This window comes from Acomys minous (genome assembly GCF_964271855.1).
Source record: "Acomys minous genome assembly, chromosome: 3".
In the NCBI taxonomy this organism is placed as follows: Eukaryota; Metazoa; Chordata; class Mammalia; order Rodentia; family Muridae; genus Acomys; species Acomys minous.
This window is the reverse complement of record NC_140485.1, coordinates 21,555,200-21,581,887: the sequence shown is the minus strand read 5'-3', so window position 1 is coordinate 21,581,887 and position 26,688 is coordinate 21,555,200. Positions and strand designations below refer to the sequence as shown.

The 26,688-nt window shown below is 52.7% G+C and overlaps 2 protein-coding genes across 7 annotated transcripts; one reads left to right on the top strand and one right to left on the bottom strand.

Annotated features, from left to right (window-relative positions):
* Positions 1-5,223: 5,223 nt before the first annotated feature.
* Positions 5,224-16,743, top strand: GPAT2 (glycerol-3-phosphate acyltransferase 2, mitochondrial). 5 transcript variants are annotated; one of them, XM_084777286.1, is made up of 23 exons: positions 5,224-5,324; positions 5,921-6,032; positions 7,748-7,866; positions 8,118-8,231; positions 8,845-8,918; positions 9,216-9,320; positions 9,527-9,655; positions 11,315-11,414; positions 11,733-11,833; positions 12,077-12,176; positions 12,270-12,482; positions 13,110-13,232; positions 13,390-13,472; positions 13,717-13,835; positions 14,296-14,366; positions 14,439-14,697; positions 14,786-14,934; positions 15,092-15,169; positions 15,396-15,527; positions 15,618-15,738; positions 15,819-15,884; positions 16,165-16,220; positions 16,480-16,743. In XM_084777286.1, exons 3-23 carry the CDS (start codon positions 7,804-7,806, stop codon positions 16,594-16,596), a joined length of 2,373 nt encoding a protein of 790 aa, XP_084633412.1. In that variant the 5' UTR covers positions 5,224-5,324; positions 5,921-6,032; positions 7,748-7,803; the 3' UTR covers positions 16,597-16,743. The 5 variants fall into 5 exon arrangements, with proteins under 5 accessions (XP_084633412.1, XP_084633411.1, XP_084633410.1 ...); XM_084777285.1 differs by having other exon boundaries at positions 11,700-11,833; XM_084777284.1 differs by having other exon boundaries at positions 11,697-11,833.
* A 113-nt stretch (positions 16,744-16,856) lies between these two features.
* On the bottom strand, positions 16,857-26,480 carry LOC311594997 (oxaloacetate tautomerase Fahd2a, mitochondrial). Of its 2 annotated transcripts, none has more exons than XM_084777288.1 (8): positions 26,342-26,480; positions 23,754-24,004; positions 22,229-22,445; positions 20,254-20,313; positions 19,832-19,994; positions 18,283-18,391; positions 18,117-18,204; positions 16,857-17,040 (listed from the first exon to the last, which is right to left on the bottom strand). In XM_084777288.1, the coding sequence occupies exons 2-8, from the start codon at positions 23,996-23,998 to the stop codon at positions 16,978-16,980; spliced, it is 945 nt and encodes a 314-aa protein (XP_084633414.1). In that variant the 5' UTR covers positions 23,999-24,004; positions 26,342-26,480; the 3' UTR covers positions 16,857-16,977. The 2 variants fall into 2 exon arrangements, with proteins under 2 accessions (XP_084633414.1, XP_084633415.1); XM_084777289.1 differs by having other exon boundaries at positions 23,754-23,924; positions 26,342-26,471.
* Between the last annotated feature and the right edge of the window lie 208 nt (positions 26,481-26,688).

Genomic DNA, 26,688 nt, shown 5'->3' with positions numbered 1-26,688 from the left:
CTGATGCCTGGCCCTGAGGCAGCTGTCCTGCAACCATGAGGGCCTGAGAGGGTTCACTCGGGAGGGCAGCACGGGACCGAGGACTGAACCACAGGCTGGGGCCATCCTACCTATGGGCTGCGTGGCCCAGGAGACAGATCTCCTTTTATGTTTAAGCACCTCTGAGTTCAGCTTTCTTGCAGCAAGAAGCATTGTATCAAGTCCCACAATTTCTGTCCTGCCAAGTCCCTGCTCCAGTATACTGCCACAGACCAGCACCCCCACTCTGCAGAAAAGCAATGCTCTCATGCCTTTTTGCAACCCCAGGGGAGCTCAGCCTCATGTGTGGCTGGCTGTTCATTACATAACCGTTGAAGGCACAGAGAAGCCAAGGGCTACGTTCAAAACCCTAGTTTGCAGGGGGCTGGGAAGGTGTTATGAAAACTGCCTAGAGCAGTTTTCAACCTTCCTAATGCTTTTAATACAGTTCCTCATGTTGTGGTGACCCCTGAGTATAAAATTATTTTTGTTGATACTTTATAACTATAAATTTGCTACTGTTATAAATCATAATGTAAATATCTGTGTGGGTTTTTTTTTCTTTTTTGGTGGTCTTAGGTGATCCCTGTGAAAGAGCTATTCAACTCTCAGAGGGGTGGTGACCCACAGATTGAGAAACATTGGCCTAAGGATGTTTGGCCTGAAATTGTGATTCTCACACCCTCAGGGCTAATACTCCTTACTTGCCAATGCCCAGCTCGGCTTGCCTAGTGTTCCAACAACATAGGCAAGGGAGGAGGGAGGCGGGGCGTGGGGCTGGGCCACAGGGCTCTCATGGAGGGAGTAGGCTGTGCTGTCGCTAAGCTCACTTGCCCGCTGTGGGGGTGAAAGCAACAGCTGATTATAGATATTTGCTTCTGAGCAAGAGTTCTCTTTATAATGCCCCAGGGCCCAATGAGGTCCCTCCACAGAGTCATTGTGTTTAAAACACGCTGCTTTGATCCAGGGTGTCTCTATGGGCAAAAACCAAACCAAAAAGAACCTGCAAGACCCTGGCATTCAAACCCACCCACTCTGACAGCTTGTTGCTTTCTGGGAAAGGACTGGGGATCAGGAGAAGGGCCTGGAAGGAATTACTAGGGGCCTAAATGTCTCTGGACCCCAAGGCTACCTGCTACAACGCTAAGTGGAGGACCCTAAAGTCCTGAGATTGCCTCCTCTGGGCTGTGCAGACAAGGACTGTCCCTTTTGCCCTACCTCACTTCCCCACCCAGATCTCTCAATTCCAAGTGCCTCTCCCTGGGCTGAGTTCTCCAGCTGTGACCCACATAAAAAAGCCCAGCACAGTGACGTGTGCTCAGAATCCCAGTGAAGGAAAGCGGAAATAGGAGGGGCCTTGGGGCTCACTGGCAAGTCATCCTGGCCAACTTGGTAAGCTTGAGGCTAGAGATCCAGCCTCAAAGTACACAGTGGGCATCTCTAGAAGAGCAACATCTGAGGTGGACCTCTAGCTGCCATACACACTAACACACATTCACGCCTGTATCCATGTGCAGAACATACATACACACACACACACACACACACACACACACACACACACACACACACGGACTTCGGATCCTCTCCTGCCTCAGCTTCTGTGTTAGGGTTAGAGTTAGGGTTAGGGTTAGGGTAGGGTTAGGGTTAGGGTTAGGGTTAGGGTTAGGGTTAGGGTTAGGGTTGTAGGGTTAGGGTGTAGGGTTAGGGTGTAGGGTTAGGGTTAGGGATAGGGTTATGGTTAAGATTAAGGTTAGGGTTAGGGTTAGGGTAGGGGGGTTAGGGTTAGGAGGAAGTGGTTGGGAGCCAGGGCCATGGCTACAATGAGTTGCTTTCAACATTGATTCTCCTACCCTTTCCGACCAACACACAAACTCTGCTGAACCCTCCATTCTCAGCTATGGGTTGCCACAGTGTTTACCAGACCATATGGAAGGTTCTGGAATGAAGGGAGGAATCTGCAACCTAGAGGCCAAGTCCAAGCAATGACTAGCCTCCCCATCAGGGTGGCTATTCTCAGAGTTCCTGGCATAGGAGGAGAGGGTATTCTAGGAGCCCTTGAACACGGCACAATGTTTGTAGGTGCTATTTTAAAATCTATTTTAATGTAGGTTCCTTATATCTCCCTCTCCCTTCTCCACCCTAATATCTTCCACCACCCCAATACCAGGTAGGAGAGAAAGAAGGTTAGAGGGGAGAAGGGGCATAGGTCTCTTAGCTACTTCCTGCTGGTCAGGGTCATTGGCTTCCTCGGGGCAAGTCCAATCTTCATTTTGGGACATCTCCAACTTGTCAAACTGCAATAACGGCAACCAGGGGCAGCAGTGGGGAGCAGCAACATTCTTCTTTCTTGGAGCCCCGACTCTCTCTCTCTGTCTGGGCTCTGGCATTTATTCCCTCTCCAGAGTCCTCAGAACGGAACTATCTGCAGCTGGCTAAGAGCCCCTCTTAGAGCTCACATGAGGCACATAGTTTGCCACTGTGGACAATCTGAATCAGCCCCATATCCCACACCTGGGAATAAAACAAAAACATGTTTATATAACATAACTGAGTTTTTAATAACACTTTCACAGTTGTTAGTGAGGAGAAGGTGGGTGTCCCAACTCTAGACCAGATAGCTGATAAGGCCTCTGCCCTCTGTCTCAACTCTTGGTGGATCGGACAGCAGCTGTGTAAGTGGGTGGCAGCAACTGCTCTTTCATCCACTCACACAATGCTCATCTCTTCTAGAAACACCCAGAACTAAGAACTGAATGTGTGCCTCACCACAGGGAAGGCCTTTGTCCTTTTGGGCCCTAGGAGTCAGTCTCGTGAGTCAGGATCTTTAGGGCACTACCTGTGTCCAGGGAGGGGTTTCCTAAGTTCATTCATGGCCCGTGGGCCAAGCAATGGAGCATTTCAGTGTCTCCTAGGATCATGTCAGGCTATCAGTCTGCATAGCTCTTGGCCTGCAGGTCTCCTCACACCGTGTAGCTTTGGGCCTGCTACAGAGAGCTAACCAGATCTTCAGCACCAATTCCTGATCCATGTGTACAGTGTATACATCTTTCTATGCCCAAATTATGGCAGACAACCATTGCCACCACAGCCACCCAACACATCCTCTGTGACACTGAGGCCAGAACAAGGCCAGAACTCTGCTAGATACTCTCCTTACCCATGGAACTTTCCAGTCTGGAACAACTGCCTTGGGCTCCCTCTCAGTACCTATGCTCAGGTTAGGGGTGGGGGTGGGGAGCCTGAAAACAACCATAAAACTCACCTCTCTATCCAGATGGTGATCCTGTAAGACATCCAGACTTGAACTTGGGAAGCAACTTGCTACTTCTAAACAAAGGGGTTTCCTTTGCTTGCTTGCCCTTTTCAGCTTCAGACTCTTAGTGTCTTCTTGCTGTGTGCGGTCTGTGCACTTTGATACAGACCAACAGTTAACATGGGAGCCAGGTATAATGTAACTCAAGCTGGTAATCCCAGCACTGAAGAGACAGAGACAAACAGGTTGGGAGTTCAAGGCCACCCTCCGTAACACAATAAATTTGAGGCCAGCCTCAAAAACAGGGGGCGGGAAGGGAGGGGGGTGCTTGAAAGGGACCTTGTGTGCACTAGAAAAACATTAACAGCCTGGTAGAGAAGTCAGTGGGCACAGACTTAGGCCTACAAAGGGGGACTCCTCAAAGGGAAGGCAGATGGAGGAGCTACAGAGATGTAGTAATGCGAGCCACCATCCCTTGAGCCCAGGTGGTCTCATGGGTGGCTTTGCTCCTGTAGCATCACAGGTCCTGAAACTGGAACCCATGTGACTGGCTGTCATGTGGGCTGGGGGTGGAGGTGCAGGGAACACCTTTCCCCCCATTTATCCTATATTGTACCGCTTTTTAAAGTTATTTTAAAATTATGTGTATGTGTGTGGGTATGCGCACGTGAGTGTAGCTACCGGAGGAGACCAGAAGAGGGCGTCAGATCTTCTGGAGGTGGAGTTGTGGACAGCTGTGAGCCTCCTGATGGAGGTGCTGGACATTGAACTCAGGTCCTCTGGAAGAGCAATATGAACTCTTAACCGCGGAGTCACCTTTCCAGTCCCACGTAGACCTTCCAAGTGGCGTTCCCTTGCTGGTTTACTAGCAACAACGAAATGATGAGGGGACCTAGATGGTCTTTGTCCCCAGAGCTGACACAAGAGTGGAGGATTACCCAAATGACTTCAGGATCACAGGCTGTATTCACTATATACTTGGCCTGTTGCTGCACCCCAAACACCTGACAAAAAGGCTTTGTTGTGGCTCATAGTTTGAGGGGACTGACCATCCTGGCTGGGAAGGCATGGCCACGGGAGCATGAGGCAGCTGACCACGTCACATCCGGTCAGGAAGCTGAGAAAGGTTTAAGTGTTGGTTCTCAGCTATGTTTCTCCTTTAAAGGATTTTACATGTATTTATTTTGTGTGTGTGTGTGTGTGTGTGTGTGTGTGTGTGTGTGTGTGTGTGTAGGTCAGAGGGCAACTTGGGGGAGTTGGTTCTCATCTTCTACCATGGGTCTGGTGTTTGGTTCCCAGCACTCCTGAGGGACCACTGCAGTCTGTAACTCCAGCTCCACATGCCCCCTTCTGACCTCATACGCACATACCCCCACAAAGACGTATGTGCGCGCGCGCACACACACACACACACACACACACACACACACACACACACACACACACAGACAAACAAAAAACAGATGTTGAGACAGGGCTTCACTACGTAGTTCTGGGTGACCTGGAACTTGCAATGTAGTTCAGGCTGGACTCGAACTCACCAAGATCCACCTGCCTCTGCCTCCCGAGGGCTGGGTTGAAAGGTGTAAGCTATCTGCACCCTCCTCCCTTTTTATCACTAAGATCCACCTGCCTCTGCCTCCCGAGGGCTGAGTTGAAAGGTGTAAACTATCTGCCGGCGCCTCCCACCCCCCTACCCTTGTCCCTTTTTAAGACTCCACCTCCAGCCTTTGAGTTCTCTGCATCCCATGCTTCGCATGGCCCTAAGCACCACCAGGAAGTCCTCTGCCCACATATCCTAAACACTTGTGGAGAGGGAGCCCCCCCCCCTTCCCCTGTCCCTTGCCCCGCCCCAACCAGCAGGGATCACGTGTTACAGGTAGCAAGGCCAGCTGCGCTTGCTTGTCAGGCGTTAAAGGGGGATGGAGCTTCGGGCCCAGAGCGGGCCATTGATTGGCTGGCACCTGGCATGCGCATGCGCAGAGCCGCTCTTCCTGCTCAGCTGGCTCAGTGACGTGGCTGTTTGGCGGGAGTTGGCGGCTGGTGTGAGGTGAGCTTCGTGGGACTCGTGTGCCTGGTTGGGCCCGGGCCAGGTTGAGCCGGGCTGGGCTTTTGGTCAGGTAGAGACTGATGGGGAACTCGGGCTGGTGGGCGGTCCAGTTGTTGGGCCTGTCACACAGACAAACCCACAAGGGCCCGCGCGCGCCTGCGCAGCCTACCTGGTGGCCCCGGAGAGCACCACTTTGCTCTCTGCTTGCCTTCTGGCACCTGAGACCCAGAGAACAGCGTCCGAAGACAGATTTCCGGTGCCCCCCCTCTGAGCTGGGCCCTGCCCTCCATCTTGGTTTTAGCGAGGGCCTTCCTTGCGGGATCTGGGATCCGTAGGCGTATTTGCCTGAGCTGAGTCTTTAAAGTTCTGTGAGGCTTAGTAGGACAGGAGCAGTCTACAGCGTGGGGGGCGGGCTTGTAGTTTTAGCTTTTGGTCAAGAGCTACACAGGAGCCAGGCACCAAGTGTCACCCGTGTAGGGCGGGTGTAAGGACTCGGGAAGGGACAGTGGCTTCTGGGCTACCCCCTCAACCCCAGCCGAGGCCCTGTTGGGTATTTGCTCCGAGACGCCACATCTGAAGATTATTTTTTTTTACAGCAGTAGCTGGAACACCCTGCTCTTTATACAACAGGCTCTCTGCTTTTAAATGCTGGCCTGAAGTCATAGCATTTCAGCACACCAACACCATATAGCCAGTGAGAAGATACAGGTGAACTATATTTGGCCCTTGGTCCTTGGGGAAGGGTGTTCATATTGCAGGCTGCCAGTGGCCCTCACTTAGGGAACTTGGGTGCCAGACACCACTGTATTCCTGGTGCTTGAGAAACTGAGGAAGGGGGATGGAAAATTCAAAGCCAGACTGGGCAGCATAGCAAGACAGTCTTTTTTTTTTTTTTTTTAAATCCCAGTACTCAGAAGGCAGAGGCAGGCAGATGTCTGTGAGTTCGAGGCCAGCCTGGTCTACAAAGCAAGTCCAGGACAACCAAGGCTACAGAGAAACCCTGTCTTCAGACACCAAAAAGAAAAAATAATCCAAAACTAAACAAACAAACAAACAACAACAAAAAGAGTGGGCTGCCGTAGATTGGATTGCGTGAGCTGGTAGTTGACTTAATTGGCTTGTGAGAACTACTGCTTGCCTTGTCTTCTGTTCTCTTAGGGCTAGCATTGTTCAGTGGGGTTAGAGTCTGAGGTGAGGAGCAGCCTCAGGCTAAGGAGTGTTGGCCATCTTCCTTCCAAAAGGGGCATGGCTCCTTACATTGCAACCTTGATTTGGGGCCTCCCTGTGCTCAGGATCTGAATGGGGCTGTGAGAACAGTCTTCAAAATAGGGAATTTTGTTTTGTTTTTGTTTTCTGTTTTTGTTTTATCGTGACAGAGTTTCTCTGTGTAGCCTTGGCTGTCCTGGACTCGCTTTGTAGACCAGCCTGGCCTCGAACTCAACAATCTGCCTGCCTCTGCCTCCCGAGTACTGGGATTAAAGGCGTGCGCCACCATGCCCGCCTCAAGGGAATGTATTTGACATGAGATCTCCAGGGCCTGTGTGTACGTGAGTCAGGACCTGGTTACTGCATGGCCTCATGGTGCTAAATAGCACCAAGGAGAGAGAGGGAACCCCCTTAGGAATCTAGGAGAGTGGCTGGCTCTCCTAGGCCCTCCCATGCCCCTGAACTGCTGGGTCTACACATGAATTATTTGTAGCTCTTAAGCTCAGGTAACTTTCGGATGATGTGGGGGAAGTGAAATGGGAACCTTGGGGGGCTGCATAAGGCTACATTTCTGGTAGCCTTGGAACTCATGGGAAAAAAGAATGTAGATGTATCATGAACTAACAGCCCTGAAAGAAGTTGTAGTCTCAAGAATCAAGAGGGCACTCTCAGGCTGGCATACTGTAGGTGCGATTAAGTTTAAAAAAGAAAACAGAAAGAAAAAAAGAAAGCCATGGACATGGTGGGAGATGGCAGTGAGGGGACCCTCTTGGGCAGGAGTCCCTCTTCTGATGGATATGAGCTTCTGCAAAGAGCAGCTAACAGGACTTGGCGGGTTTGTGGAGAGAGCAGCCTGTTCCTTGCGCCCCCTTCTTGCTGGTCTAACTCAAGTCTAACCCAGTCTTTCCCTTTGGCACCGAGAGTCTTAAGTTGCCATTACAATCCCAGTTGCTGTTAGGAGACATTGGGGTGGGTAGATGGAAGATGGCCACTCCTCATGTTGCCCTGAGGGAGCCCCTGACTTAACAAGTACAGCTAACTTCCTGGAGGGATGGCACATGTGAGGGACAGGAACTCGATCAGACTCAGCTGCCAGTTTCCTGGCAATTGTCCTCATTGCTGATGACCTGGCTGTTGTCTGTCTTGGGGTAGACTATGGGGTCACCCCACAAGCCTTTGGATTTTGGCTCAGATTCCATCCTTGTACGTTTTTCCAGGTCAGGTTTGTGTGGAGAGCGGCACAGAGTGTAGTTCCCAGATCTTACAGACCTTCATGGATACTGTGGTGAAATCCAATCCCCAAAGCCAGCAGAGGAGTAACCACAATGGTCAGGAGGTAGTGTGGGCATTCTCACACCCCTTGTCCCCCCTTGTTCCCCTCCCTCCCTCCCTCCCTCTGACAAGGACCCCGAGTTCCATCACCTCTCCTATGGCTGTTTTGCAGACCAGCCTGTGGTCCTCAGGCTTTGGAGTTCTCACACTTTTTGTCCTCCCACTTACCCTCTGTGACCTTCACTCCCAATGTGCCCCTCCCTCTTTCTGACAAGGACCTTGGGTTCCATCACCTCTCCTATGGCCGTTTTGCAGCCCAGCATGTGGTCCTCAGGCTTTGGGATGAAGATGGAGGCCATCACTCCATTCCTGGGGAAATATCGGCCCTTTATGGGTCGCTGCTGCCAGACCTGTACCCCTAAGAGCTGGGTAAGTGATGGGTGGGATGGGTGCAAGCTCCCTTGCAAAGCTTACGCCAGCTTAGCTTTGGGAGTGAGGATCCTGGGAGGCTGTCTCCCTCATGTCTTCCCAAGCCTGATCTTTCACTGCGCCATGCGTTTGCCCTTCAGAGGAATGGACGCCTAGGGGTCTGCTGTTGGGATGTGGCTGGGTAGGGTTGGGCAGGAGGCCTCAGGAGAGATCTGCACTAGTTCTGCTCAGTTTGGGGACACTGTCCACTCAGACTCCTGTAGCACTCAGTGTCTCCTGCATGGCTTTATCATGGCTGGTGCCAGAGGACTCAGCATTCTAGTGGAGATTCAGGCTACATAGCCTCTGCTTTGGCGAGTTAAACCCCTACTCAGAGGGGCTTTATGTGCTTAACTCTAAGAGAGCAACTCTGAACAGGGACAGAGGTTTCATTTTAGGCATGGAGCCTTTTTCTTTCTGAGCCAACACTGGAATCTGGCATCAGACATCTTCTGGAAGATGTATTTTTCTTTTGGTGGACTCAGAGGGCCACCAGGCTGAGACTAGATGGGCAGGTGTGGGTTTGGCTGGTAAAGGTCCCCCCAGGACATCCTGTCCCTTCCCTCTTGGGCAGGAGTCCCTCTTCCACAGAAGCATAATGGATCTGGGCTTCTGCAATGTGATCCTTGTGAAGGAGGAGAACACGAGGTAGTCGGAGCTGGGGTGCGGGTGGTGGGTTGCAGGGCCCTGTCTTCTGCCTGGCCACAGAAAACTGAGGCAGGCTTTACTTTCCTGCAGTTCCATGTGCATGTACGGATTGCCCACAGGCTGTTAAGCCACTGTGCCCCCTCAGTGGTGAGATAGGCCAGTGGTCTGCCTCCCCCCCCCCTTTATTGTTCTAAGTTAGAGCTTGGTCCTGGGGCATGAGACTAGGGTGCAAACCCTTCCTGATGAATAGACCTCTGTAGACTCTGGGGAGCCCTCTCTGAACCATCTTCCCCTCAGGTTCCGAGGCTGGCTGGTTCGCAGGCTCTGCTATTTCCTGTGGTCCCTGGAACAGCACATCCCCACCAGCTCTGATATATCCCAGAAGATCATGGAAAACGCTGGGTGAGGAAGCAGATCAGAACCTGGTATTTATGGGATACTTAAAAGGGCAACAAAAGCTCTAGATCAGGATGGCCAGGGCTGCCTGGGGCAAGGCTTTTGGAATGTTCTCTGTGCTTGGGCCTGTATCAGATCCTGGCTCTGCACTGGTGTAGGGACTGGAGAGACTATTGGCATCTATCCCAACACTGTCTCTCGAACCCCAACAGGGTGCAGAACCTCCTCTCAGGGAGGATCCCAGGAGGGGCTGGAGAAGGCCAGACACCTGATCTAGTGAAGAAAGAAGTGCAGCGCATCCTGGGCCACATTCAGGCCACACCCTGCCCCTTCTTGCTCAGGTAACTATGGTAAGGGGCATATGTCCTTAGGTTGAGGCCTCTGCCCCTTCTGGAGAGTGGATGTTAGCTGGGCTTGGGAAATCACTGCATATTCTCCTGAGTAGCTAGGCGGTGTTTACCAGAGTGGGCCACAGCTACCTTAGCTCCTCCCTGGGTTTGTACAGTACATGTCTAGTATATGTGTGCATACTTAAAGAATATTAAAGTATCTCTGTGGACAGTGACACAGCTGCTCAGGGGAGGGAGCAAGGGCTGAGCCAGAATGCTCTGGAGGGAAGAAAGCCAGCCCTGCAGGCACAGGAGTAAAAGTAGAGGAAACAGTCTCTTTAGAGGGAAAAGCCCGAGTCAGGGCCTCGAGCAGGACAGGGCCAGGATCAGTGAGATAGTGACGTGGTTGGAAGCTGATGAGTGAAGCCGAGCGTATCTGGAGAAGAGTTTGATCCAAGCCGCCCCAGGGGCAGTAAAAAGCAGTTGGAAAGGTCAGGTGTAAAGTGCCAGCACGATGAGCTGGGGTTAGGAGCAGAGGCCAGCACATCTGCAAAGCTGTTTGCACCATTGAGAGATGATTGACAGGTGTCAGAACGAGTAGATGGAGAGGTTAAGGTGGTAATAATAATGGGGCGTATGGATAGACCGCGTGCTCGGCCGGGAATGGTGCGAGGGTAGACAGGACTTCACTGTTTCTGGCCTAGTCCTCGGGTTGCATGCAGAGAGGGGCAGGCTTGGTAAGAAGGGAAGTGGCCCTGGAAGGATGTTTGGACTCAAAGAGCTTCAGTAACTGACTTGAGAACTTGGTTGTCCATATAGATCTGCGAGCTCAGACACAGGGACAGATGCTCACAGAGCTGTAGCATACAGTTTATGTTTAAAGCCAGAGGATGTGTTAAGTAAGCTGCTGAAGGAAGGCGGGCTTAGGGTTGTGTGTCAGGCTCAGCTGTCTTTAAGTGAAAAAAGAAAGTAGAGGCTGTTGGTGATCTTCACCAGTCCTCCATTGTAACAATTCTTGACTCTGTTGAGGCTTCAGGCCCTTGGTCTCATGATGTCCTTGTTAGGACCTCCCAAGCATAATTCTAGTGGGCGCTTGCTTCCTCTATGCACCTAAGTACTCGGGAGGTCCTACAGTACAGCTTTTATAGGGGCATGGCATTCTCCAGTGTTCCCTCATATTGCTGTTGCTCAGAATTGCCCCCATCAGGTGTAGACTTGCTGTTTGTTTTCCTGCTCCCTATTTTGGTAGCAAGATGGTCCCCCTACTGGGTGTCTGAGCAAATGCAGTCAGCCCTGCCCTCCTTTCCTGGTAGTTGGTAAATATAGGCTGCTGAGTTCTGTCTGGAGAGGGTCTGGGTCGTTTGGTCTCTCTTTAGATAAACAGATGCAGAATCCATGTCTGATGGGAGCCAGCTGCATCATGAAGCCTTGGGAGAGTCAGTACTGCACTGGTGTGGGCTGAGGTATCAGGAGCCTTTGTAGTCCCAGCATCCACTTAGCACTGTGCACTGTTCAGCAGGCTGTGACCTCTCTGCTCACTTGCTTCTCCTGTTCAATGTGGGCAATAATGTTGCTTGCCGTAGAGGAATTCTGGGCAACCCTCTGGGTGCTGTGGGGCTGAGCCCTGTGGAAGGTGACCCTGCTGTACCTCATGGTGGCATTGCTCCCAAGGCTGTTCAGCTGGGCACTGCTGTGGTTCCTGAACCGCCTCTTCCTGAATGTGCAACTTCACAAGGGACAGATGAAGATGGTCCAAAAGGCTGTCCAGGAGGTAAGCCAGACCATACCGGATAGGTTTGGATGGCCAGAGGAGATGGCCAGGCCCCATCATCTGCTAGAAAAGTCCACAGCCCTTAGACAACCTTAGTGCCATGTCTCACAGTCCTGTTCCTATAGGGTTTCTTAAAAGTTGTGGGAAGGCTGCTCTACCTTTGGGAAATGTGCAGGGGAGAAGCCCTCCTTCCCTCCCTCCATTTGTGTTGCTCTGGGACTTGGAGGTGTTGGGGTCTGGCTGTGTTTTTAGGGTGGGCACTTTTCTTCTGGCTGTCTGGAGCAGGGCTCACCGCTTGTCTTCGTTTGTACACACAAGTCCATCTTGGATGGGTTCCTGCTGCCTTTTGTACTGCTCTCCCAGGGCCTGGGTGTGGTCCGTGTGGCTGTGGGCCCCCGCACCTGCTCCTCTGCTCTCAGGTATGACAGGAGGGAAACCCTGGCTGGAGCAGAGGGTGGTGGTGATTTTGCCTTCTTAGCCTGTTTGCAGCCATATGTTAGCCCAGCTTGGAGACTCAGATGGAGGGTAGCTATGGGTCCCTGGGCCATGGCTGCTTCCAGTGTCTAGACAGACAGGCCTGGGAGAATTAAGGCCCTTGAAGGCCTCTGGGCCGGTCTCTCCTCCAGAAGCCCTTCTCATTCAGCCCTGTCCTATGCTCACAGAGCTCTACTGAGGAAACTTGGGGGACTTTTCCTGCTCCCAGAAGCCAACCTCTCCTTGGACAGCTCAGAGGGCATCCTCGCAAGGGCTGTGCTCCGTGCAGTGAGTGCTCCCAGTAGTCATGTGGGGTGGGCCAAGGGTACAGGGGTCTGCTCTGATTCGGCCTTGATGCCCACCCTTCCTCTCCCCTTCTAGGCTGTGGAGCAGCTTCTTGGCTGTGGGCAGTCTCTGCTCATCTTCCTAGAAGAGCCCCCTGGGTACCCAGGGCCCAGGCTTTCAGCCCTTGGCCAGGCCTGGCTAGGGCTGGTGGTCCAGGTGGTCCAGGCGGGCATCGTCCCAGATGCTACACTGGTACCTGTTGCCATTGCCTATGACCTGGTTCCAGATGCACCATGTAACATGAACCACGTGAGACCCTCTTGTTCCTGGGGACCAAGCAGACACCTTGTTCCTGGGGTGGCACAATAAATTGTGTGGCTGGGCTCCTTTAGGGCTGAGGTCGAATTGGAATGTGAAGTGTGTGTAAAGTAGCTGTTCCTACACTCACCATCCTACAGTGTCTTCCAAGGTCTTTGCCATCACCATCTGACAAATGACCTCACAAGGGAGGTCATGGGTGAAAAGACATGGAACCATTCCCCTCTCCCTTGCACACATAGCCACACCCTGCTGAGCCCACAGCTTCGCTCAGGAAGGTAGGCAGCAATGCCACACTCAAGCGTGCCAGATGTGTGAGGCCTGGGCCAGGCCGTGGCACCACCACCAAGTCCCCCTGGTGGACACGCAGCAAGACCACATGTGCCTTCAACAGGCTCAGTGTATGCTGGGCCAGGCACCGCAGCTGCCCAGAGAAGCCCACATCAAAGCCACGCAGCAGTGTCTCCTCTGTCAGCCAGGAGAACTCCCCCAGGAGCTGTGACAGGAGCACACCCTGTCACAGGGCATGGAGAGGGCCAGTGAACAGTGTGGAGGGCAGAAAGAGTAGCAGCCCAGAGACTTGTCCAAGAAAATGCATGCTGAGCTTCTTCCCTGCAGGACTCGGCTCCCCTGGGACTATGGACAGGAGCCTTGGCTGTCTTTCGGAGACTGTATAACTGCTGGGGCTGCAACCACAGAGTCTGTGTCCGGGTGCACCTTGCCCAGCCTTTTTCCCTCCAGGTATGAAACCAGTTGGGAAAGGCTGGGACAGCCTTTGTGTTTGCTTGGCCTTTAAAGCCATTGTAGGGATAGTATTTTCTGTCTTAGATGGTCTGTGTGCAGGTTTCCTGGGGAGGGGGCATGGCAAGAGCAGACCACAAGTCTTTATCCTGGGCAGGAATACACCATCAATGCCAGAAGCTGCTGGGGTAGCAGGCAGACCCTGGAGCACCTGCTGCAGCCCATTGTGCTAGGTGAATGGTAAGGAGAACAGATGTATGGGTCTCAGGGGGAGGCAAGCGGCTCTTCAACTCCACCACCCCAGAACACCAGCACCAGGACTCTCACCTTCTCTGCAGTCCAGGACTAGGATGGCACACAGCCTGGCAGGGAGAGGGTTACATGCGTTCTCCCAGGACTTGGAGAAACAGCTATCACTTTGGAAAGCTTTAGACGTCTGTGACATTTTGGTCTGGTTTCATTTGTTGATCTGTCTCTATCTCAGTAGTGTTGTTCCAGACACTGAGAAGGAGCAGGAGTGGACCCCATCAACTAGTCTCTTCCTGGCCCTCAAAGAAGAGGACCAGCTCCTGGTCAGAAGACTGAGCTGGCATGTCCTGAGTGGTGAGGGAAACCCAGATCTGTACCTCTGGGGTGTGATTTGCTGCAGCACCTGACCCCCACCCACCCACTTTGTAGCATACTGGGACACCAGAAGAGTGGAGCATCCAGGGAGGTGGGGAGCAGACGAACTCAATGTCTGACTCTAAGGCAACTGTGCAGATCTATGCCAAGTCCAGCCCAACCCTACCTCAGATGGCCCCTGATGGGTATCCTTAGCTGTAAATGGGGCTGGTAACTGAGTAGCAACATGTGCCTACAGAGGGGCACGCACGGAGGTCTCTCAATGCCGTCTCAAATGTCACTCTGTGGGACACTGTTAGTGGACCTGGCCCACAGCACACAGTCTACTGCTGGGGTGGAGTTGGGGCTGTGTGTCACATAATGGGGAGAGCAAGCGTCTCCAGGCCGAGGCCGACCCCTGACAGCACCCTACATCTCCTGCTTCCCCTCCTCATCCCAGCCAGCGTGGCCAGCTCAGCAGTGATGAGCACAGCCATCATGGCAACACTGCTGCTGTTGAAGCACCAAAAGGTAAGGCACTGCATGGTGGGGTCCCGGGAAGGGCAGCGTTTGGCCCTCTGCTCAGGCCTATTTTGTCTCCAGGGTGTGCTCCTGTCACAGCTCCTGGGGGAGTTCTCCTGGCTGACAGAGGAGACACTGCTGCGTGGCTTTGATGTGGGCTTCTCTGGGCAGCTGCGGTGCCTGGCCCAACATACACTGAGCCTGTTGAAGGCACATGTGGTCTTGCTGCGTGTCCACCAGGGGGACTTGGTGGTGGTGCCACGGCCTGGCCCAGGCCTCACACATCTGGCACGCTTGAGTATGGCATTGCTGCCTACCTTCCTGAGCGAAGCTGTGGGTGGTGAGTCAGTGGGCTCGGCTGGGTGTGGCTGCATGTGCAGGGGAGAGGGGAATGGTGCCCTCCTTATGCTGTCTTCTTTCTCTGCCAGCCTGTGCAGTGTGGGGATTGCTGGCGGGCAGAGTGGCACCTGAGGGGCCCTGGGAACTGCAGGGCAAAGAGCTCCTGAGTCAGAATGAACTGTACTGCCAGATCCTGCTGCTGCTGCACCTGCTCCCTCAGGACCTTCTGCTGCCCCAGGTCAGACTCTTCCCCCAGCTCAGCAGGACCCTGGGCCTTGTCCTTATGGCCTCCTGTGGTAGTGATCTTGGCCTCTAAGGAGCTCTGGTCAGGATTCTGCCAGCAGCCCTCCTTCCCCGTGGGGGTTCTGAAGGGCATTGGTGCTTCTCTTCTACAGCCCTGCCAGTCTTCCTACTGCTACTGTCAGGAGGTGCTGGACCGGCTCATCCAGTGTGGGCTCCTGGTTGCTGAGGAGGTAAGCTCCCACCGCAAGGGTCAGCGCCCTAGGATGTTCCTCTGACCCAAAAGTGCTCTGGGAGTGTACCACCATTGGCCACCACATGGAAACCTGTCTGCACTGGGCCTATGTGTCTCATGCCAGCCAGTTTGGCATATGTAGCTTTAAGGTTCCTTCTATATTTCCTAGTGAGCTTGGATACTTGGCCCAAGTAGTCCTGAATATAACTCTCAACCCCCCCCAGACACCAGGCTCTGGGCCAGCTTGTGACACAGGAAGACAGCATCTGAGTGCAAAGCTACTGTGGAAACCAAGTGGGGACTTCACTGACAGTGAGAGTGATGACTTTGATGAGCCAGGAGGCCGGTGCTTCAGGGTATTTTTGGAAAAGCTACCTCAGGAGGCAGGCGGAGGTGGTAAGGTACCTGGGAGCCTATTTTCCTCTCTCTGGTCTCTCTGACTCCAGCTTAGCCAACAGTCTCGCTGCCCTGACTTCCTTCTCTTCCTCTGCCGCCTGCTCAGTCCGATACTCAAGGCCTTCGCACAGGCAGCCACCTTCCTCCATGTGGGGCAGCTGCCAGATTCAGGTAAAACCCTTCCTCCTTTGCAGTGTTCAGGTGGAGGCTCAGCCCCACAGAGCAGGGGCTAGGTCTAGTCTCTCTTGCAGAGGCCGGCTACGCGGAGCAGCTGTTCCAGTTCTTACAGGCTTGTGCCCAGGAAGAAGGGATCTTTGGTGAGTTTCAAGCCCGATCCCCAGGCTCCCTGGTGAGTGCTGCCCCCTGCTGGGCAGAGCCTGCCTGACTCCAGGGAAATGGCTTTTGGTTCCCTGTAGGCCTTGCTCTTTGATTTTTTTGAGATGGTTTCTCTGTGCAACAGACCCCTGGCAGTCCTGGACTCGATTTGTAGACCAGGCTGGCCTCAAACTCAGATCTTAAGCAGTGTTGTGGCATTAAAGGAGTGACCCACTGTGGCTACTCTGTAGGCCCGACTCTTTATCCTTCTCTTCCCTCCAGAGTATGCAGACCCAAACCTCGCCATCAGTGCTATCTGGACGTTCAAAGACCTGGGGGTAAGAGAGGTCGTATCCCTGACCTTACCCTCAGCCCCATGGGTTGATAGAACTGCTCAGGGGAACTACCTTGTTCCCCCATCCCATCCAGATGAATGTTAGGAGTGGATGGTTTTCCTGACTTCTTCCCCTACCACCATTATATCAGAGAGTGTCACACTCAGGCACTGCGGCATCACTGCAGGTTTTAGGGGGTAGGCTTGGCCCTGAGGGTGCTGTCCCCAGCAGGGTGCTTATTATAGTCCATTGTGTTGTGCAGGTCCTGCAGCAGATGCCCAGCCCCACAGGACCCCGGCTCCATCTAGCCCCTGCATTTGCCAGCCGCGCCAACCAGGACAAGCTGGAACAGTTTATCCGACAGTTCATCTGTAATTAAAACTAGAGCGTAGAACTTGATGGGACTTGTCAGCCTAGAACTTAAAAGTGTGTGTCCTCTGGTCAGGACACCGCTAGCCTGGACTTAGAAAACCTGTGTTTGCTCCTCATTGGTGTGATAAATAGACTAGGTTAGTTTTTTCTCTAAGCCTGAAGTTATTCATCCAATATCTGCTCCTTCCTTGCTCAGTCCTGTGAAAATGGCCCACCTTCGGGGGCGGGGGAGGGTGGGGGAGAATGTGTGTAAAAGACAGCAGAAGCTAAGCTGCAGTTTTGAGGCATTTATTTCCAAGGCCTACCTAAGAGCAGCCTCAAGTAGGCAGGGTCAGCAGTGAGCTAGGTGGCCCACCTTGTCTCAAGTTCAGCGCTTACAGGGACAGCATCAAACCACCTTGTTGATGATGACACCAAGTTCTTCAATCTCACACTGGACTTCATCCCCCTTCTGTAACACAGCAGGCCAAGGTTTTGAGCCTTTGGCTCCAGACCAGGCTCTCCCCAGTACACACCCCCCAGGCCACGCTCTCCCCAGTACACACCCCCAGGCCACGCTCTCCCCAGTACACACACCCCCAGGCCATGCTCTCCCCAGTACACACACCCCCAGGCCACGCTCTCCCCAGTACACACCCCCAGGCCACGCTCTCCCCAGTACACACCCCCAGGCCATGCTCTCCCCAGTACACACACCCCCAGGCCATGCTCTCCCCAGTACACACACCCCCAGGCCACGCTCTCCCCAGTACACACACCCCCAGGCCACGCTCTCCCCAGTACACACACCCCCAGGCCACGCTCTCCCCAGTACACACACCCCCAGGCCACGCTCTCCCCAGTACACACACCCCCAGGCCACGCTCTCCCCAGGCCACGCTCTCCCCAGTACACACACCCCCAGGCCACGCTCTCCCCAGTACACACACCCCCAGGCCACGCTCTCCCCAGTACACACACCCCCAGGCCACGCTCTCCCCAGTACACACACCCCCAGGCCACGCTCTCCCCAGTACACACCCCCAGGCCACGCTCTCCCCAGTACACACACCCCCAGGCCACGCTCTCCCCAGTACACACCCCCAGGCCATGCTCTCCCCAGTACACACCCCCCCAGGCCACGCTCTCCCCAGTACACACACCCCCAGGCCACGCTCTCCCCAGTACACACACCCCCAGGCCACGCTCTCCCCAGTACACACCCCCAGGCCACGCTCTCCCCAGTACACACACCCCCAGGCCATGCTCTCCCCAGTACACACACCCCCAGGCCACGCTCTCCCCAGTACACACACCCCCAGGCCACGCTCTCCCCAGTACACACCCCCAGGCCACGCTCTCCCCAGTACACACCCCCAGGCCATGCTCTCCCCAGTACACACCCCCAGGCCATGCTCTCCCCAGTACACACCCCCAGGCCACGCTCTCCCCAGTACACACACCCCCAGGCCACGCTCTCCCCAGTACACACCCCCAGGCCTCCCTAGCTCTCATCTTTCCACCACTTCCTGTTTTAAACTAACTCACCTTGAGAAAAACAGGAGGCTTCCTAAACACACCAACACCTGGAGGAGTCCCAGTCAGGATGATGTCCCCTGGGTAAAGAGTGACAAACCTAGGGAAAGCAGAAGGGTCAAGTAAGAGCATGGCTGTTTCCAGGTATGGCAAGGGTGGGGCTGGCTGTGACACTTACCGGGAGACCCAGGCTATCAAATCTTCAGTCTTGAACACCATCTGGTTGGTGTTGCTGCTCTGGACCACCTCCCCATTCACTCGACAGCAGATCTTTAAATTGTGTGGATCTAGAATTCAAAATAATACTGTGGGGTTATCCAAACCCAACATCCAGCCCCAAAGGAAAGAGGAAACTTAAGGAGCATGTCTGCCCATCTTGGCTTAACATTTTACTCTGAGACTTTATGTACAGACTGGTCTCCTGAATTCCCCCATCAAGTAAGGAGAGGAGGGATGTTCTCTCTGAACAAGGAGGAAACAGACTTTGAAAATGGGCATGTGTGCCGGGCATGGTGGCGCACGCCTTTAATCCCAGCACTTGGGAGGCAGAGGCAGGGGAATTGCTGTGAGTTCGAGGCCAGCCTGGTCTACAAAGCGAGTCGGGCAGCCAAGGCTACACAGAGAAACCCTGTCTCGAAAAACCAAAAACCAAACCAAACCAAACCAAAACAAAAAACCTAAAACTAAAAAAAGAAAAAAAGAAAGAAAGAAAGAAAATGGGCATGTGGGCCAGGCAAGATGGCTCAGCAGGTAGAGGCACTCACTAACTGCCAAGCCTGGGGGCCTGAGTTTAATCCCTGAGATCCATATGAACTCAGGAAGAGAACCAACTCTTGAATGTTGACCTGGGGCAGTTGCGCATGCTTTTAATCCCAGCACTCAGGAGGCAGAGGCAGGTGGATCTCTTTGAGTTCAAGGCCAGCCTGGTCTACAAAGTGAGTCCAGGACAGCCAGGGCTACACAGAGAAACCCTGTCTTGAGGAAAAAAACAAAAACCAAACCCCAAAACAACAAAAATTGACCTCTGACCTCCATCCATGTGCCATGGCATGCATGCATATACAATGTTTTAAAAATAGTGCATTCATATATCTACATATGTAAAACATTTAACAGTAAAATAAAAATAGAAAAATAAAATAGATTAAAAAGGGCATTGATCCTCAACAGAGGCTGATCATTGTAGATGGAAAATAACTTCAAAGTGACAGGGATAGCAGAGCAGCAGATAATGGGGAACCCAAACTATCCTGCACCCCTCACAGCACCTGGAATATAGCCTCTGGAGTACCACTGTCCTGAGGGGCTCACCCATGTAGCCAAGTCATCCCCCATGGATGCGTGCACAGTGCATGTGCAAGATCCTTTCCCCACAACAGAAAATGAACAGGCCTCATCACAGCCATTCTCAGCCATGCTCAGCCAGCCTTGCTCCTTCCAGCTTAAGGACTATTCCAGATGGGGACAGATGGAGGATGCCCCAACCGCCAAGTGCAGTGGCCTTTGTAATTCATTTTACGGATGTTGTTTCATAGCAGCTACAGCTGTGTTCTCTCAGAGAGACTCTGGGAGGAAGTGCATAGAGCTAGCTCACAGCTAAGGCACTTGTTCTCTGTGGGAACAGCAGTGATACTGCAGCTCTGCATACAGCTGTAGCCATAGTCCTTTCTAGAACACTGTTTTCTCCAGACACTAGGTAGTGTACATGGGAGAGCACAAGAACCTACCTGCTATGCTGTCTCTGGTAACCAAGGCAGGGCCCAAGGGGCAGAAAGTGTCAAAAGTTTTTCCCAGTAACCACTGCTTTCCATTGCGTCTCATTTGCCAGTCTCGAGCACTCACATCATGAGCCACAGTGAAGCCAGCCACGTGAGCCATGGCGTCTGTGGCCTGTTGGGGCAGAAGATTTGTTCAGATAGGTTACATCACAGGTGGCACAACCCCGAGGACAAAGAATCTCAAAGCCATTATCACACATTAGCACCAGAGCCAGACTAAGGTGGTGTGTGAAAGGCAAGGGAGTGAAGTGCCAAATGTGCCCCATCCTGAGACAGCACTAGGGGAGGCGTGGGGAGGGGATGGTCAGTACCGGCAGAGGCAGCATCTGGGTTCGCTGCTCCGCCTACCTGGGAGCCCCCTTCCACCTCACCTGGATGTGTTTGCCTTTCTTCCCAATGACCACAGCCAGTTCTACCTCCCAGTCCACTTCCTGCAAAGGGAGAGAGGACAAGTGAGCTGCAGTGACTGTAAGGAGGCCTCGGCTCCTAGCAGCCAGGGTGAAGTGAATGTCATGTGCGTGTGACTTGCAGTGGCAAGAAGCACCATGGAGGTGACCAGGAGATCAATACACGTCTGGGGAACTGACTTTAAAAGTCCACTCTTGACACCTGCAATAAAGAGCGATGCCAGGCAGCAAGAGTAATATGTAGCTACTGTGTTTCTGACACTTTGTATGTATTAACTCATTAGATCATGAGATCTGAGAATAAATGTATTTTATGGGTCTTAAGCAACTTGCAAGGAAGAAATGCACATGGCTACAAATGTTAACAAATTCCAGCCTCTCCCCAAGTGAGCAAAATGCAACTTGAAAGAACAATTTAGTCTTTCCTGGCTGGTAATCATGGTAATGACAAAAAGTGGCAGAAGTTCACCTGAGCCCAGGTGCCAGTTTGTGTTACCAATGACACTAAAGGAAGCGGACTCCTCAGGGAAATGGCTGACTAGAGCAGGAGGACGCACAAGAGTCCTCAGTGAAGACCAGAAAGTCAGGTCATGCTCAAAGGGGAATGGCACCCAGCAGGGCGGGTCCACTGGCCAAACTGGGTTCATCCAGATCAAGGAGGGGGAAAAATGACAAGTTAAGGAAATATTAAGTTGAGAGGGAGGGCTGGGGAGATGGCTCAGCCACATAAGCCTGATGACCCAAATTCAGTGCCTAGAATGCATGCAAAAATCTGGATGCAGCAGCATCACCCAGCACTCCTATAGTTAGGCAGAAGTTTAGTCTGTCTGGGGTATGCACAGAAGCAAGAGACCCTGCCTGCCTCAACAGGGTAGACCGTGCAAAAAGGGGGGAGGGGAGGAGAGAAAGGGAGAGTGGGAGAATGACTATGAACCAGCCACAGGTTAGAGGCTGGAGAGACTGCTCAGTTCTTTCAGACCCAGGTTGTTCCCCAGCACCCACATCAGGTGTTCACAACTGTTTCTAACTCCAGGGAGTCCCACACCCTCTTCTGGCTTCCCCAGGCCAATTAGGGGAGAGAGGGTAAATGAACATCAAGTGAACAAAATGGCCTCACTGAACATAATGTATGAGCCTCCTGACAGGCTGCAATGGGAAACAGGACATTTCAGCTTCAGCTGAATCTGATCACAAGGAAATAAGGCAAAACTGAACACAGGGCACCCTATGAGGAAACAGTTCTTCAAAAAGTGTCAGGAAAGGAGACCACATGGCAACCTCAAATGTGTCAGGGAGAAGACCAAGTGGGATGAAAGCTGGAATTCCTTGATGGAATTGGGACAAGGTGTGTGTGTGGCAGAGACACAGCTGGGACAGACAACAGGGGGAAGACCAAATAGAGTGACTACGTTCTTGATGGAGTCTGGGAACAAGGTGCCTGTGTGGTAGGAATACAGCTGAACAGACCACACCAGGAGGATATGCAGCAAAGTGTGAATACCTAGGTGTGGCAGCAGGGATATTGGCAGCTGTGTCTAGATTATTAATATACTTTCATTGTAGAAGATAACTGTTGTAACTGGGAAAAGATGTCAGTTAATTCCTCCTGTCACCTACACCCAGAGCTGTGTTAGTACGGTATAATCCTCTCTAGTGTAGTGACAGGTTGCTTTAAGACAGCTGTTCTTAACCTTTGGGTTACAACTCCCACAGGGATCACATAGCATGTATCTGGCACAGCAGATATTTCCACTACAATTCATAATGTAGCAAAATTAGTTATGAGGTAGCAACAGAATAATTTTATGGCAGAGGTCAGCACGCCATGAGGAGCTGTGTCAAAGGGTGGCAGCATCGGAAAGGATGAGAACCGCTGTCTAAGTCTAAGGGAATGGCACCCGTGCTGGCCGCAGCGAGCTGGGCGGCGAGGGGCACTGACCTCACTCTCTGGCGGCAGCAGGATCTCATCATAGGGCCCCACAATAGAGCTGGCGAACTTGCTGAAGATGATGGGCTCCTTGGGCACCCGCACATTCTGTTCTTTGCAGTGGTCTGCATAATTCATGCCCACACACACCACCTTGTCTGGCCGGGTGACGGGGGCCAAGAAGGTCACCTGTGACCGAGGGAGGACTGGCAACTGGGTAGCCAGGGCTCTGTAGAGACCAAGCAGGAGAGGGGCTGGCTGGGAACAGGTTAGGAATCCCAGGGCAGGCTGAGGAGAGCCCACGGCAGTTACGACTTTTGCTTCTTACATTTTCCTGTATTTCACCTATCAGTGTAACATACAGTCCGTTATAGCAGAGCACGGTGGTCCTCACTTCCTCCCTACTTGGGTAATTCTTGTTCATGTGGAAGGATGTGAAGGTACCAATGGGAGTCAGTGGAAAGGCCTCTCTCACCCTTCTAGTCACTGTCTTCCCTGGAGACAAGTCCTGTGTCCTGGATAGCTCATTCCAGCTGCAGTGGAATACCCTCTCCGCTCATCGTTCTGTATATGAACGATAGACTACATTATACGTTTTAACAATTTAATACATAGTTGGTGTTCCCCTAGAACGCAGAGTACCCCCTTTTCTGGGGTGGGGAGTTGCAAGATAGAGTCTATGTAGCCCTAGCTGTCCTAAAACTCGCTCTGCAGATCAGGCTGGCCTCGAACTCCTTGCCTCTGCCTTCTGAGTGCTGGGGAAGGGCATCCTCCTCCTCCTCCTCCTCCTCTGGCTACTATCTTACAATGTTCACACACACTTGGTTCCAGGAAAGGAAGTGGTTTCTGATTTTTAAGAAAATGGCCATCTGGGACCATAGTGTCTCTGACACTGTGCTGTCAAACATTTCTATTTCTGCCACTCTACTGTGTGAAAACACCTTCTTAAAGTGCTTTTAATCGACTGTTCTTTCACTCTTTAGACTGATTCCATGGCTGGCTTCAGGGCCACTCCCAGTTAATCTAGCACAAACTCAGGAGTCTCTTTCTTCTAAGGGTCTAAGCCACGCCCCCATCGTCTCCAAGAGGCCTCTTAGGACCTTGTGGCAGGCTCCTCCGTGGAAGGAACTTAGCCTCTCAAGAAGGCAGTATAATTAAGTAAGGTTCTGGCTACACAGTCAAATAAATTAATCATCCTCCTTGAACCTCAGTTTCCCTCTCTATAAATTGAAGGTGGTATTATATAAGACTTTCAAGGCTTCTGCTAGTACCAACATATACACCTTTTATTCAGATCCAGCATTTAAGGGGTTGAGGCAGGAGGTTCAAAGCCCTCCTGGGCTACATAGCAAGACCCTGTCTCAAAGCCGAAGAGATTTATACACCTGTTAGCATTTTACTAAAAGACCAAGTGAAAGAAACAGTGGGAGCCCCCTGCTCCTTTGAAGAGAAACTACCTACTGGTTCTGATTCTCAGGGTGGGGGAGAGAGATGGGAGGAGGGAGAGGGACTAGGGTGAGACACCCTGCTGACTGACCTTCGGGCCACTGAGAGTGCAGTCTCTTCCTGCTCCAGGAACTGCATCATCGTCTTGGGGAGGGTGGGGTCAAAGGTGTTGAGGTCCACGACTCCGCCACCAATCCCTGACTCCAGGCCCAGGTGAGGCTGCTCCAGGTGAGGTGCTTGGAACTGTACCAGCCTCATGTCTCTGCAGGGTTGAGAGGGCCTCTTCTGAACCTGCAGCAGGGCTGAGAACAGCCTCCTTCTACCACGCCCCAGCATCAAAGCCTAAACGGAAAGAAGCAAGCCCCAGGAGACAGAAGGGCTGTAGCACCACCGCAAAGATCCCTTAGTTCCTTTGCTCCGTCGCCCATTCCCAGCATGCCACTTGGGAAGTGCTCACATGGGTCATTTCACCATGTTATACTTCAAAGAGTCAGAGTGTGGATGCCAGGCTTTAAGGCAGCCCCAGGCATCCCAGCCTTTCCTCAACCAGTGTTTCCTGAAAGTTCTCACTGTCGCAGGCATGTGGGAAACACAGCAGGCCAGCTCGGCCCTGCTGTCTTGCATGCTGGGGAGACAGATATGAGTAACTGATGTACAGAGGTCTCAGATATTAAGATGGTGCTATGAAGATGGCCAGGCAGCTGCCTCTACCTAGATTTTGGGGAAGCCCTCTAACTGGGGAAGGCTGAAAGTGCAGGACTAGGAATCAGCCCCAAGTCAAGTGAATGGCTACCACTAGAAATGGCTTCCCAGCTGCCTCACGCAGCTTTTAAAAAGTACTGACTTGATCCTGTTGCGCTCAGACTTAAACATTGCTACGGCTCACAGGCTGATGCTAGAACCCCTAGCAGTTTGCCCTGGCCCAGGGGCTGCCCTCCACCCTCTTTGGTAGGCACCGGTTTCTGTTGTTGGAGCACCAAGAGACTCAGGGTGTCAAGAGGCTGGAGACCTGGCCTTACACGATGCTCAGCTATCTCCCTGGGTTCAGTAGCTGTCTGTCTCTTTCACTCCTGAGCCCACAGTGCTGCCACTGTACGTGAAGCGCAGGCTTGCGCTGCCCCTGTTCACTCAACAGATGGAAGACGCAAGGGGCTTCACTTTTCACTTCTTGGAAGAGCCTGGTGAACGTCCGCTTTGGGAAGCGGCTGGCCATGCCTTCCTTCCCCAGACCCAGACCTCTCCTGTTCTGTTGTCTTATCCAAGGACCACCATGCCACAGCAAAAAAGAGCCAGGACCTGTTTTAAGTTCTAGGCTCCACCTGAAGATAAGCCTCCTCCTCATATTTCTCTTGTTCTTATGGTTCGGGTGCTGGGCCTGGAGGGGACCTGCCGGACCACATCCCAGCTAAACTACCCTGCCCCCACCATCCCCTTATTTTGTCTTAGTGTAGGGCTCTTCATTCCTCATCGTGAAGTCCTCCCCCCTCAGGATATCTTGCTCTCAAAACCAGTAAAAGCAGCGGCCAGGAGGACAGCCCAGCTCGTAAAGTGCTTCCCTTGAAAACACAAGGCTGAGTTAAATCCCCGGAATCCATGTGAAAAAGTTTGTACACACGGGTGCACGCTTGTAATTCCAGTGCTGAGGAAGTGGGGACAGGCAGCTTCCTGGGGCTGGCTAGCCTGCCAGTCTCTCTCAAAAACTAAGGTGGCTGGCATCTGAGGAACATTCAAGGCCTGTGCATATGAACACGTGCACGCATAGGCATAGGCATAGGCACACACACACACGCACACATACATGCTTTATGTTTTTAAAAAATGGACAGGTAGCTCTTTTAGTCCTGGCCTCTTGGTCCTCACCGATTAAGTCAACCTACCCTGTACAGGCTCACCATTGTGCCAGCTTGCAAGTCTGGCCAGAAAACCAAAGGCTTTCCATTTCCTGCTCTGTTGCCTTATCCAAGGGCCACCATGCCCCAGTCTAATGGCTGTTCCATCACATGTGATCAGTTACACAATACACTAAAATGGCTGTAACTGTCCTGAGGAAAGCCAAGTGCTCCACCTGTGATGTCTGATTTATTTCTCTTGGCTGTGCCTGGCAGGTACTGCTGAGCCAGTTTTACAGCCAAAGCTTAGACAGGGTAAGGGGTTTACCTAAGGTTCAAGGGTCACACAGCTAAGAGAAAGCTGGTATTTGAACCCACGGCTAGATGACACTGAAGTTCTCAATTCAGAAGCAAGGTACTTCCCAAGCAAGATAATCTAGTTTTAATCCCGCCTACTTCTCTCAAACCCCGACAGATACCAGCCCATGGTCATTACTAATGCCCCGGGGCGGCCAGTGACTGTGGCATCAGAGATAAGGCTGAACACCTGCTTAGAGATAAGCCCAAGCCCCACTGACTGTAAACTTGTGACAGGCGCGCGCAGGTCTATTCCATCTTTATAACAATCGTCACTACACAAAAAGCAGCACACAAGCTTCGTGAGGTAGTCGCCTATTAAGGTGGCGCTGGTGTTTTTGTAAGAATCACTATGATTCACAGCGCAAGGGTGCCTTAGCAAACAGCACAGGAATGGGCAGTTCGAGGTGCAGGGCATCCACTCTCCGGGAACCGAGATCAGCCGCTCCCGGGAACCGAGATACCCTCCCGCTATGGTATAGCCACAGCTTACCTAGCCGCTGCAGCCGGACCTGGCCGGCGCACTATGCTGTCAGCGGACGGAGAAGCCACAGGCAGTACCGCGGCAGGCACCTAGCGGCTATTCTTCTGCAGGGGAAATAGGGGGCCCCAGGTCGCGATATGATGACGTCGCGAAGCCGCCGTCCAATAGGTGGATTTCTGCTTCTTCCGGGAAATCCGAGCTTCTGCTGCTAGCTACCTCTTGTAGCCACCGAGCTCCGTGCAAGCGTCTGGTTCGCAGGTTTGGGGAGACCCTCGCTGGCTCCAGGGTGACCCGAGGCTTAGCCACACCCGGAGAGAGCGCAACGCCTCCGTCCAGGCCCTGCTTCTGGACCAGGC

Bases quoted from the DNA above. Each gene is read 5' to 3' on its own strand.
- LOC311594997 (XM_084777288.1), bottom strand. From the start codon at position 23,998: ATGCTGGGGCGTGGTAGAAGGAGGCTGTTCTCAGCCCTGCTGCAGGTT. The intron at 20,314-22,228 runs GTCAGTGCCCCT...CTCCCTTTGCAG, and splicing joins TGCTGCCGCCAGAGAGTGAG to GAAGTGGACTGGGAGGTAGA. The intron at 19,995-20,253 runs GTGAGGTGGAAG...CTGCCCCAACAG, and splicing joins AGAAAGGCAAACACATCCAG to GCCACAGACGCCATGGCTCA.
- GPAT2 (XM_084777282.1), top strand. From the start codon at position 7,804: ATGGATACTGTGGTGAAATCCAATCCCCAAAGCCAGCAGAGGAGTAAC. The intron at 12,177-12,269 runs GTGAGTGCTCCC...CTCCCCTTCTAG, and splicing joins CAAGGGCTGTGCTCCGTGCA to GCTGTGGAGCAGCTTCTTGG. The intron at 14,367-14,438 runs GTAAGGCACTGC...TTTTGTCTCCAG, and splicing joins TGCTGTTGAAGCACCAAAAG to GGTGTGCTCCTGTCACAGCT.